General features: G+C 51.0%; 1 protein-coding gene across 4 annotated transcripts in view; it reads right to left on the bottom strand.

Moving 5' to 3' along the window:
• Positions 1-5,196: 5,196 nt before the first annotated feature.
• The window catches only part of TRIM66 (tripartite motif containing 66), a 50,962-nt gene continuing 43,849 nt past the window's right edge, over positions 5,197-12,309 (bottom strand). For all 4 annotated transcript variants that reach the window (XM_077769161.1, XM_077769159.1, XM_077769162.1 and 1 more), the window contains 10 exons: positions 11,504-12,025; positions 11,149-11,341; positions 9,609-9,669; positions 9,012-9,186; positions 8,416-8,705; positions 7,817-7,943; positions 7,419-7,493; positions 6,898-7,050; positions 6,260-6,478; positions 5,197-5,502 (listed from right to left, as the gene is read on the bottom strand). In XM_077769161.1, coding sequence (XP_077625287.1) covers positions 5,443-5,502; positions 6,260-6,478; positions 6,898-7,050; positions 7,419-7,493; positions 7,817-7,943; positions 8,416-8,705; positions 9,012-9,186; positions 9,609-9,669; positions 11,149-11,341; positions 11,504-12,025 — 1,875 coding nt within the window. In that variant the 3' untranslated portion in view covers positions 5,197-5,442. The remainder of the gene's footprint in view (positions 5,503-6,259; positions 6,479-6,897; positions 7,051-7,418; positions 7,494-7,816; positions 7,944-8,415; positions 8,706-9,011; positions 9,187-9,608; positions 9,670-11,148; positions 11,342-11,503; positions 12,026-12,309) is intronic.

The raw sequence follows: 12,309 nt of genomic DNA, 5'->3' as shown, positions 1-12,309 counted from the left end.
TGTAGAGTGGTCAGATAGGACAGCTAAGTCTAGGTGACTGGGGAATGGCACTATATAAAGGGACATTCTTGAGGTGTTCATTGCCTACAAGTGTTGGGCACTCATTGGATGGTTTTTCTCCTAACTCCACCTCAGCCTCATTTGCCTGAATTTTGAAGAATGGGCTGTGTTCATGCAATAAGAAGCAGAGAGGTAAGTTCTTCCCTAAAGAGAAGGCTTCCCAGTCTATTCTTCCCCATGTTGTGTTCTTAATGATGAGGCAAAAAAAAAAACCATGAAAGCAGGTTTAACCATCGTTACTGAAGAAACACTCCAGGACACAATTATTGGTAAAGAAAAGTGCTATTTTTTAATTTGTTCTTGAATGTGTAGGTCCTTTTAAGATCAGTGACACTTCTCTTTACAATATTCCTCCTTCCTGCCCCCAACCAGTTTGGATCCAATGGCCACTTCTGAAAAAGGCCTAAGAGGAACTCACCCTAGATATCCAAGAAAGAGATGTGGCTTGAGGAATGAGCATATGGCTCAAAAAGTAGCTCAAAGCTGCTTTCCTCAAATCATCTCAGTTTGGCCTGTGAGTCCTTTTGTCCTGCCTTGGCTAAGATTCCCCAACATTCCCTTGCTCCCTGTGTGGCCTGAGCTTTAGAATTAGAATCACCATCACCATCTTTCCAGCTACAAAGCCTCTGAGAGATCACTGTTTTCAACCCTCCCCATCCCACCAACGCTATAGAAAGGGAAACTGTACCCAAGGTCACATAGCTCATAACTGGCAGAGGTGAACTTTAGGTGTTCAGCATCTCAGATCAAAGAAGTTTCTACTATATTTCTCTCCCTCCAAGAAAACAACCGACTGGAACCTCCAGCTCTAGGAACAACTGGAGCAAGCAGGTGGTGATGATCACTACAGACCTGGCTAAAGGAGGCCAGGATGACCTCAGGGGAGCCCCAAGCAAGTGATGAATCACAGAACTTCTCAGTTTTCCCTCCACCAGAGTGTGACCAGTGGCAGACACTCACCCTGACCCGATCCTCCTCCTGGTTCGGAGTTCACTGAACCATGCACAGCAACATGTTTTACCATGATCCCAAATGCCTCTACCTGGTATGGGGATCAGGGTGATGAGCTGCCCATCAGCCTGGGAATCCTATTTACCAAACTGTTTCTTGTTAAGACTCAATCCACATTCATGGGCTGATTTAGATGGGACTTCTTGGTGACCATAGCTAAAATGTGTCTCCATGCTGCACTGGGAAAGGCAGAGGGAAGGGCTCACAGATGCTGTCCGTTCTGGAGAGTTCATAAACATGACTGGCATGGAGAGAACTGAGTCCAGGGGAAGAAACGGACTCAAGGAAAACAGGAGACTCAAAGGACGGGGAGCAGAGCAGCTGTGCTTCCTCCTGACTGCCCAATTCCTAAAGGGGAGAGACCACAAAAAGCTATGGATGTGCTCCCTTGTCAAGATTTCAAAAAAAGCTCAGCCTGTGTGGCTGACAAGTAAGAGAATAATCCAGAGACCTATGGTGTCATGAAAGCCATGTGAAGGGGCTGTTTCAAAGAGGAAGTGATGCATGGTGTGAAATGCTGTGGAGAGTTCCAGACAGCTGAGGGCTGAAAGGTCTTTCAATTTGGCAATGGGGTGGTCACTGGTGACTTTTATGAAAAACTGTGGAAGAACGACTGAAACGAATTAATGGAAAAAATCCTTTTTTAAAGAAACTTGGCTAATAAGGAAAATGTAATAAGGGGCAACAGACTCGAAGAAGTTTTGTTTTAGTCTTGGGGAAACCTTTACTTGTTTGTAGGCTATGTGGAGCAGCCAGTGGAGAGGGAAGTTAAGATCCCAGCAAGTGGGACAGGGGGATGAGGGGCAGAGCAAAATCTTGGAGGCCATACAGCAGGATTCAAGAAACAGAGCACCAAACAGGGGCAAGAGGGAAGGGCCTGAGGAGGGATATAGACACAGACAGATGGGAAGGACAGAGGAGCAAATGGGCCAGGAGGTTCTTGCTTTAGGGACTTTTCTGTGAGCAGGCATTGAGGTCAGTCATTTGTAGACAGCAAAGATGAAGGGCAGGGCATGGACAGAGAGCGACGCAATCACATGTCAAAGATATCCCAACCAATGCTGACAGCCCAACGAAGAGTGTCAACTATGAATCTGTCAGGTCTAGCAGCCCAGGAGGACAGAGCAGAAAATAAGCTGATGCAGAAAATGGAGAATGGTTGGCAGGTTCAGGGGAAGTTTTGAGTTGGAGGGGATAAGTAAGTTCAGGATGTTGATAAAAAGGTCAGTGCGAGATGGGCCACAGGATCAGGGTGGGGCAAGGAAGAAGCCCAGGAAAAGGCTGAAAGACTGGGAGAACAAAGAGAGGAGGTCGGGGAGCTGAGGTCAGGGAGCAGGCATTTAAACAAACAGCAAGGAGGGAGCAGGAGAAGAGGAAGCACAGGGGATAGCGATCCAGAAGGGGTTGGGGAGTTCAGAAGGGAAGACTACAGGTGACATCCTGGAGTGAGAGAAGGAGCAGAGTGGAGCCCAGGAACAAATAAGGAGGGGCCTAAGTCTTAGGAGCAAGGCAAAGATCTGTCACCAGAAATGGGCACCGGAGTCAGAACCCACCAAATCTGAAGGCGAGGGCAAGGCCTGCCTGGCACAGAGCTTACAGAGGGCCCAGCAGCTGCCACTGTGGGAGGGGGACCTGCAGAGGGCATAGTTGCCAATCATTAGGAGTTAGGGAGAGCCAGCCTGCCCACGTTCTGGAAGAGGACTCTGCAATTCATCTTGCAGCAATGTGTGCACTAAAATCTCCTCGCCTCCAGGGAAGCCGCCCGGCTCTCCTGTTTCTCTGCACGTCCAAGGAGCCCAACTTCTCCTCCAGAACTGCATTCTGTACTGTGAGGCCCCGAAACTCACTGTATTTCCATTTCACGACTTTATCAAGAGCCAAAGGACTGGACTGACTTCAAAAGGGGCCATTATGGAAGTCAAAAGCAGGATCAGCTCCGATGTCAGCAAAGAGCCACTGAAGTCAGTCACTCAGCTAGCAGCTTTTTTTTTTAATTTCTAAAAAGTCATGTTCTGTTCTCTGCATGCAAAACAAAACAAAACAAAACCATGACACAAAACATTGGTGCTGAGTACACAGGAAAAGCCTGGGGGAGGGCAATGGTGTGGGGTAAGAAGGGCAGGGGTGGTGTGGTGGGCCAGGGCCTTGCACCCTTGCAGGGAGGATACCCTCCATCTGCTCAGGTGTGGAAAGTGGGCCTCTCAGCATGCAGGGTCTCTGCGGTAGGAAAGGAATACGTGACTCTCTACTACATTACTAAGATGCCCTGGCTCAGCAGGCTATACCCAGCTGGGAGCTTCTCTAATAGGAGGGGAGCTAAGCATTTAGCCCCACATTTCTGCTTCACATTTGTGGTCTCTGGTTGTTCCTGTGGAAGGATCTCAGTCAGGTTTGAAACTGTCACAGCCCTCACCTGGCTGTCTGACACAAAGCACCATGAGTCTCACTCAGGGAGGGTGAGGGAATTGGGGTCACAACAAAGGAAAGATGATCTAGAGCATGAAATCATGAGGTAATTACAGAGTCAACTAAACAGAGAAAACGATTCAAACATTGAAAGGAAAGTGGCCAGAGCCCAAGCCAGAGAGTCACGTGAACCCCAAAGAGCAGAGGGCTAGGTCTAAAGATTGCCTGGCTAGTGGACCATGAAAGACTTACTTAGTTACCCAAAACTGGGAAACAGGATTATGGAAGCCTGTCTGCACAGGAGAGCCTGGCAGGTGCTGGTGAAAGAATGGCCTGCCAAGGATGGCCTCTCAGCCTGGGTGGCAAAGTAAATGAGCAGCACCACCGACTGACAAGGAAAGCAGAGCTTTCTCTGAGCTATTTTTTTAATGTTCCCCTTAACAAAAGCCCTAGAAACAACAGCTTCCTTAAACTTCATCTCTTAGCAAGAATAAAGCCATGGCCTAAGACTCCCTTGGCATTAGCCAAGCCATGGCCAGACCAGAGAAAGAGGTATCTCTGGGCCAGCCCACTGAAGCCCAGGTCTGCAGCTCCCCCAACACCATCAGCAAGAGGGTCCTTCTCAACCAAGTCATGGCTGAGGAAGTATCCTGACCCCACAGTGTCTGCCTATTCCTATTCCCGTAACTTCCAGGACATTTCCTTCTGCATTCTCAGAGAAGTAATGTCCTGAAGTTGCTTCAAAGTCACTGAAGGACACTGGCTTCTCACCTGTCAGTTTTCCCCTTCTCCACTCTAGACAGAGCTTCCCCCATGAATGGTTACACTGGGTTCCTGGCGGTCCCTTTGGCCTTCTCCAACCTCCAACAGAAAAGGGCTGCCAGTAGAGTCTGGCTTTTGGGGGGCTGCAGACAGCCTGGGGGTGAGCGAGTCAGAGAACTCACTTCTGATCTTTGGCTCTGTGAACGTGGAGAGGCTGAGAACCAGGATCTCTATGACGGAGGAGAAGCCTAGCACAGCAAGCCAGTTCTGGGTCACTCTCCTTGCCCAGCCCAACTTTCAGGTTTACCCAAGCAGAGCTCGGGCTCCAGACCTCGGAGTGGAGCTAATGAAGGGATGGCCATGGACAATCACTTCTACGAAGGCAGGTTCTGACACTAAAGAGTTATTAACTCAAAGGAAGTGGCACAGAGGACAGGCTCTGAAGTTGACATCTCCTAAGCCTGCAAGGGAAGTCTGAGCCTGAAGCTGTCAGTGGTCCCTGCACAGTCACCCAGCCCCATCAAAAACGCCATACACACCACCTACACATTTTCACAGCAGCCACCTAAGTCAACATTGGGACAGGGAGCATAAGAAATAAATACCCTGAAAACCGTTAGAACGCAAATAGGCACCAATTGAGGCTTATGGCCTCTGGAAGCCTCCATCACTCTGCCCAGGGCAGCTTCCTGTTCCGGCAGGCCAAGCAAAGGCAAACAGTGACAGTCTTTGGCTGTGCTGGGCCAGGGATCACAGGCCTGCCCTATGTCAGAACCTCTCTCCCTTCTTTTACCCTCTTCTGGGCCCAGGAGGACTTCAGACAGATACATTGCTCCTGAGCCCTGCACGCTGAAAGGTGAGAAAAGTCTGCTTTCCTCAGCAGAGAGCAGTCACCGTGGAAGTTAAGTCCTCCCAAGCCTGACCAGGCTTGGTCTTGTCAAGTGGACCCCACACATCTGATTTTTCTGGTAATAGGGACTAACACCTCCCTCTTTGCTGTTTATTACCAAAATCTTCTCTGTAGTGGATGCACTACGGCTCCCAGATGAATGTTGTAAGATGAAAATGGCAAAGAAGAGCACTACACAGCTCGACAAGACTCATCTCACATCCACGATCTGAAGAGAATGAGCTGAAAGGTGGGGAGGAGTGGTCAACAGGATGGGGTGCCAGCTGCCAGAGTGCTCGCTGTACCGCCAGCTCTCACACCTGGGAGATGCTGCTGGCCAGGCGGAATGACATTCTTTTTGCTCTTTCATTCTCCTGAAAGAAAAAATATACATATATGTGTGTAGAATCCAAATGGCCAAATGTAGTACTTATTAACATGCAAAGGCAAAGTGTCCAGACTGGGACTCCCCAGGCAAAGTGTTTTCCTCTACCCTGGTAATGCAACAGCAAACTCGCTACAGCCTCTAAACAGGGGGGGCCAGGTGCCATAAACAACTGGGGGTGGCTGGTCAGACCCCAGCACACAGTGGGCAGGCAAGACATTTCAGTGGAATGACACAGCACTGAACTGTGTCCCAAGCCTGCATGTGTGGGACCAAACTAGTCAGAGGCACTCTCTCTGCTACAGACAACATCTCTCCCTCCTTCTCTACACCAAGGGGCTGAAAATATCCCCTCCTTTCTCTGAAACCCAAATTTGAGATCAGGCCTGAGACCAGATGTTTCTCTTCTTCTATAGAAGAACCAGCACTGCGCTGTGAGTAGGGAGACCAGGCTTCTCGCCCTGATTCTGCTGCTAATTTGCTGAGTGACCCTGGGGAGGTGCATCCACATCTCTCAGTTTCAAGCCTCAGTGGTAATGAGACTTGATGAGCTCCACACTGCCCTGTCTTCCTGTTAGACTATGGGGCTGGGAGCGAGGATTCCTTCTGCCCACTCTCTGTGCCTCCAGAGCAGCTTCGCTTCAGGCTGCTCAGTGCATGCTGCTTGGGTGCCGCCTGCCTGGCCACCCCCTGTTCCCCCTCCCGCCGCCCCACAACCTGCATGCCACCTGGCAGCAACTCCTTACCATATGTCGCCGCCGCCTCTTGGGTTGGATGCCCTCCTGCACGTAGGGGGGCCACGGGAAGCCCTGCGGAGTGGAATAACCACTCTCACTTGACACCTCCTCAGAGTCTGAGTCCTCCTGCCTTGGCTGGGCAAACCGTTTCTCCGGGTAGATCTCCTTCAACCAGCCCTCGAAGAATACTTCCAGGCAGCGGCCAGCCTCTGCAACCTCTGAGTCGGGCTGAAGAGGAAGGAGAGCAGTGATGGACTGGCCCTCATCCACCACCCCGTCTCTTCCATGTCCCTCAAGAGCTATGCAGAGAGCACAAAGCCTGGCTGGGTTTCCTGTGGGTCTAGAATGTGACATTTTCTCCTGAAGACTTAAGATAACCAGTTTAGTACCATCTCTTCAAGCAGAAGTGACCCTGACAGTTACCCACAGAGGGCCAACCACTAGCATTCCCTCCTTCCTTCCTTCTGAGCCCACACTCAGGCCCATGCTGAGTGGGAGAGAGCTTTTAAACACTCACTATGGGAGTCCCTAGGAGGTCTGCTTCCACGTCCTCATGGCAGCTCAGGACCAAACCTGATATCCCCCATCCAGGCATGAGTCCTGGGGTCACTGGGACATAGGGGTGGAGGAAAATAGGCAAGACATACATAATTGAACTTTGCACAGTTCCAGAACATGAGGCGGACGTCTGACACCACCTCCTCTGGGGTGGTGTAGTGAGCTGGGTCCTTCTTTTGCAGCTTTCTCCGAATGATCGACAGGTCCATGGGCCTCTTGATAATCTGGTAGTAATGCCGAGCCTTGGGGGAGGAGAGATGGGGAAGCAAGGAAGAGAGAAGAAGTGGAAGTACAGGTAAGAAAGAGGGAGAGATGGAGAAAGAGTTGGAACAGACGTGAAAGAACACAAGAAAGAGAACGGTAGTAAGGAGAAAAGTGAAGAAAGAAGACAAAGGAAAAGGGAGAACGAGGAATGTTTCACTGTCAGGTCAGGTGTGGTGCAGCAGCAGCAGCTGGGCTGGGGGCTGTGGTGGCCATGCTGAGCCCACTAGCCCATGCATGGACTAATCAGACGTCCAGCGGCCATGCTCCGAGCCCGCCCCGGATAGCACTTGGACTCATGCCTGGCTCAGGGCCCTCAGAGCCTGCAGAAACAGGAGGCTTTCCTTACCAGCGGGCTGACAGGTTCGTGGAAGGGCAGGCTGAGACTATTGCAGCACAAGGACAGTACCAGCTTTTCACACTTCTGTAGAAACCAGAATGGCAGCATGTTACTTCAGCCTGGCCCCACCTCAAGAACTGAAGACAGGGACCCTGATAACTCCAGTGGGGTTAGATCCGTCCCTCAGTGACGGGCCACCATGCTAAGGCACAGTGCAGCCTCCCACACTAGAGGAAGACAGCCGGCAGAAGGGAATCCATAACAAAAACCCCCATGGGCTAAGCTGTCAGGTATAGCCCAACAGAGAGGTACCTGGAGAGGCCTCCCATCCCCCTCAGGAAGGCCTCAGCCCCTGGCAAGGGAGAATGCCCCAGGCAGGAAACCTTGTTCTCAGAAGCACCCCATACCTTTTGGTCATAGATGCTCAGGCCAGGAGTGGCCCGCATTCCAGGCTGGTTATAGCGGGCATTCTCACAGTCGTACTCCATCTCGGGCTGGGTCAGGCTGCGGCACAAGGTACACACCCAATCTCCCCTGCAGAGGCCAAATTAGGCGTCAGCATGTAGTCCAGAGCCACCTCCCCTCTCCCTCTTCTCCAAGATCGGGGGGAGAGAGAGAATGGTATGGGAGACTCAGTCCCTAGGCCTGCCCTGTAAAGAATAGCTTCCTAACCACAAGCTTGAAAGAAATTCAAGGGATGGAGAGAATCCAGAAAAAAATAGGATTTAGCAAGGGGCTGAGAGAGGAGTATGGGGACAAACCCGTGTGTGTAGGAGGAAACTGGGAACAGAGGAAGAAAGGAAGCCACTCAAATTTCAAACACCTGTCTCTCCATGCATAGAAAGCACAAGGCAGTAGCGCCACTAACTCACAGACCCGCAATCCATGCTGGCCCAGAGAGGGGAGGAAGCCCATCTGAGGGAGCCCTGTGGGCCTGGCCCGGAATAGTCATCCCTGGAAGATCACCCTGCTAGGCAGCCAAAGGCCCTGGATTGGCACGACTCACCCGGGGAAGCTGAGCAGGGCCGGCAAGTGGCAGGAAAGGTGGAACACTTTGGGGCAGCGATCGCAGCACAGCAGCTCTCCCCCATTGAGGCACACAGCACAGAAGTCCTCGTTCTCTATTGGTACTGGGGGCCCCTTCTTGGCTCCAGGGGCCCGAGGAATGAGTCTTTGTTCTTCAGGAGATGCACCCTCCCCCTCTGGTGGCTGCTGCCCCGCCAGAGAAGTGACAGTGACCTTTCTTCCCCCCAGACTTGGGGCCTGGATGGCATCAGGCATGTTGTTCTGGCTGACCTTGGAGAAGAAGTGAGTCTGAGCAGTCAGCACAGCACCAACAAGTTGTGGAGGGAGGAAGTAGAGGGACTTGACAATCCCTGGGCACCAATTTATTCCAGGCCAGCTGAGCCCCAAGAATGCTGGGACAGCTCACTCCTGATATGCATCTCACAGGCCCCTGGCAGCTGAGGACAAGTCTGGTCAGGCTGCAGCCCCACTCAGACTCTGGACAAGGCCAGAGCCAGAAATTCTAACCAAAGTGGAGAAAGAAGAGAGGCTCCTAAGGTAGGTCAAGCTCAAGGACAAGACAGAGCAGAGTGGTACCTTAATAGACATGCTGGAGGACTCAGTGCCACACTCGATGATCAGCAGAAAACTCCCATCCTGCTCATTCTTCTGAGGCTTCAACTTGAAGACAGGCATCTCTCCCGAGGAGGCAGCACAGATCTTGAGCCGCTCCAGTCGCACATAGGGAATCTTAGGCTCGCTGTTGAAGAGCCTGTGGCAAGAAAGACACCCCTGGGTCTCAGTGGGAGCTTCCTCTGGCCTCAGCCTCTAAGTCAGCTCATCTATAACCCCACAACTGAACTGCTGCTCAAGATCTCCTCAGTCTCACCCATGCAGGCCCAGGTTTCTCACTCCCACCCCTGGGGAGCCCTTTGCTCAAAGAAGGGGGAATTCCTAAAGAGGGAGAACGTCACACAGAGCACATGACCCCTGGTGCAGAAGCCAGGATACCCTCCCACCAGCATCCCAGACTCCCAAACACACAGATCCTACTCGAGGGTCTGGGAGTTAAAGAAGACTGCAGGCAAACTTCTGCTTCTAGTGAAGTCATCAAGCATGCTAACTTCCTGTGCCAGCCTCCCAGGACATGAAGCTGGGGGGTGGGAGAGGGAGGTTACGCCAAGAGCCTGTTACCTGATATTCTGGTTCTTTTTTGCATCCAGTTCCAGGGCTCCTTCTTTAAAATTCTCATACTCTAAGGCAAAAGACAAATACTTATGACATACATTTACGACAACATGTCCGATAACCCTATCTTCCACTCATATGTGCTACTCATACCTTTGGCCACACACCTGTCACACAACTGTTACTCACACTGTAATCATTCATCATGGGGGCAATCCCACTGTGGCTCTTCTTCCTGAGAGGGGAAGAAGCCACCTTCTTTTAAAAAGACAAACAGACAACTCTCAGAGGCTGCCTATGGGTGAGTGTTGGGTTGGGTGCTGAGGGGCCAGCTTCTCACCTTCCAAATGAGATCAGAAATCTCTTGTTCCTCATATACTGGTGTTATATGCTCTCGGGGGTCATTCTGTCCAGCCTCTGCCTTTTCTGACAAGTTCTGGGATTCTAGTACTGCCTGAGAATCTAGCTCATACTCCATGGGCAAGAGGCTCCCGTGGCCCTACCCTGGGCAGTGCAGTAGAGCCTGTGTAGATGGCCAGGAGGCAGTGTGGGGAGAAAGGAGGACACTAGCATTTAGTGAGCACCCACTCAGCACTAGGCACTGTCCTAGGCACTTTCCATGGGCAAGCACAGTCCAAAAATTTAATTACTTAAAATTCAGGTTTCCATTATTACACAGTTAATAAGAACTAATCATTGTTTAGTTAGTCTTTCAGTCAGGGGAAAGAAACAAGGGGAAAATTATTTTATTTTCATTTATTAGATGTATGGGAAATAGACCGATCATTACAAACTAAACACACATCATACACTAAACAGAAAAAGTCCCAAATGTTCACTTGGCAGTTGCTTTCAAAGTTCCCAACTAGCCCTCGCCTACTACAGAAAAAGGCAAGTCCCATTTGAGAAAGGGTGTAGGTAGCTGAGAGGAGAATTAGAGCCAGTCTCCACCAGTCCAAATTCCCTTTACTATGAGGCACAACATAAATCTAGATGACAGCTGGGCACAAGGTAAATTCTTGTTACTACAGAGAAAGTCATCAAATAATCTCACTGTAGTTATATATCCCAGTAGTCTATGAAGTAGTATGGTTAGCCCCACTTACAGAGAAAGAAACCAGCCCAGAAAGGTTAGGAGTCTCATGCAGGGTCAAACATAAAAAGACAGAGCTGGTTTTCTATGTTAGATCTACCTGACTCCAAAGCCACACATGCTCTGTTCCCTAAAATATTTTGCCAAGGCTAGCGCTTGTGGGATGAGTTCTTCCTGCTTCCCCCACCTCTAACCCAGACCTCCAGAATTTTTTGCATGGGAATATTACACGAAGCTAAGTCTTGGCCATGCCTAAATCAGCCCTGGCCGTAGTGAGGGAAACAGAACAGGTATTAATAAGTCAGTTCTAGAGGGAAGAAGTGAGCTGAGCAGAGAGAGAAAGAAACACTGCTTCCTCATGCTTGAAGCCTGTCACCTGACCTCTCTCACCTGGAAGTGCTGAGCTCACGTCTGTGGGCAGCACAAAAATCAGGCTACTGACTGGAGCCTCACCTTTTGGGTTCCGGTACTGCTGCAGAGCCATGGATGTGTTGACCACTGGGACCAGTGGGGGTTTCTTCACAGAGAGGTTAATTGGCTCCTCCAGTTCTGAAGGGATATCCAAATCCTTGGAAGCATCCAGACCAGGGGTTGTGGAGTCTTGTCCCAGAGAGTCCGTGAAGTGGGTAGAATCCTCATTTTCCATCTTTCAAAAGTGAAAGACCAACAAGAATCAAAAAAATCAGACATTCTTCCTGTTACCAGTCGGAGCTATTAAGCTAAGGCCAGGTAGGGTCTTATCCACAGGGGCTACCCTTTTGCCCAGTGAGGAGCAGAGGGTGTGGAATGGTATTTCCCCAGGACTTACCTTACACTGGGCATTCGCAAGAGAGGAGTCGGCCCCATCTCCAGGGCACAGGCTCCCTACAGCTCTTCCAGAGCCAGGACTGCAGCTGGACCCAGTTTCCGGTTGCAAGTCAGAAGCTGGAGGCATGCTCTGCAGAGGACAAGTTGCCAGACTTGGCATAGCCTGGGTGGGACCAGACATCAGGTTGGGCCTGACCTGCGAGTGATCACTTGCTAGGCTTGTGATGGCCTGGGAGGAATCACTCATCAGGCTGGGCATGGCCTGGGGTGTGCCACGCACAAGGCTGGGTATGGTCTGCAGATGACTAACTGTCAGGCTGGGCATTGCTTGGTTTTGAACGCTCATCAGGCTGGACACAGTTGTGGGGGTGCCACTCAGCAGGCTTGGTACCATGTGGGAAGGGGCAGCAGGCAGGCTGCTCATGCTCTGGATCTGTGGCTCTAGGGTCCTTGCCAGCCTGGTAGATGACAGCTCCATCTCCAGTGTGTTGGAAAAGCCCATGATGCTCACCGAAGCGGAGTGCTGTAGGAGCAAAGACAGGACAGAGTCAGGCTCTTAGCAGGGAATGAGGGAAGGAGAGAGATGTAGTGCTCAAGAGCTCCCATGCTCAGATCACCCTGGCCTTAGAGGCTAGTAGTTGCAGGGAACTCAGACAGCACATGAAGTCCCCATTCCCATTCCACTGCACCAAGGAGGCTAGTAGAGAGGCAGGCACAGGCTGAGGACACTGGAGTGTGTGTGTGTGTGTGTGTGTGTGTGTGTGTGTGACAGAGAGAGAGAGAGAGAGACTGTGTGTGTGTGTGTGT

This window comes from Crocuta crocuta, unplaced genomic scaffold, assembly GCF_008692635.1.
Source record: "Crocuta crocuta isolate KB4526 unplaced genomic scaffold, BGI_CrCroc_1.0 scaffold255, whole genome shotgun sequence".
Lineage (NCBI taxonomy): Eukaryota > Metazoa > Chordata > Mammalia > Carnivora > Hyaenidae > Crocuta > Crocuta crocuta.
The sequence above is the reverse complement of the archived record's forward strand: the minus strand, read 5'-3'. Positions and strand labels throughout refer to the sequence as shown.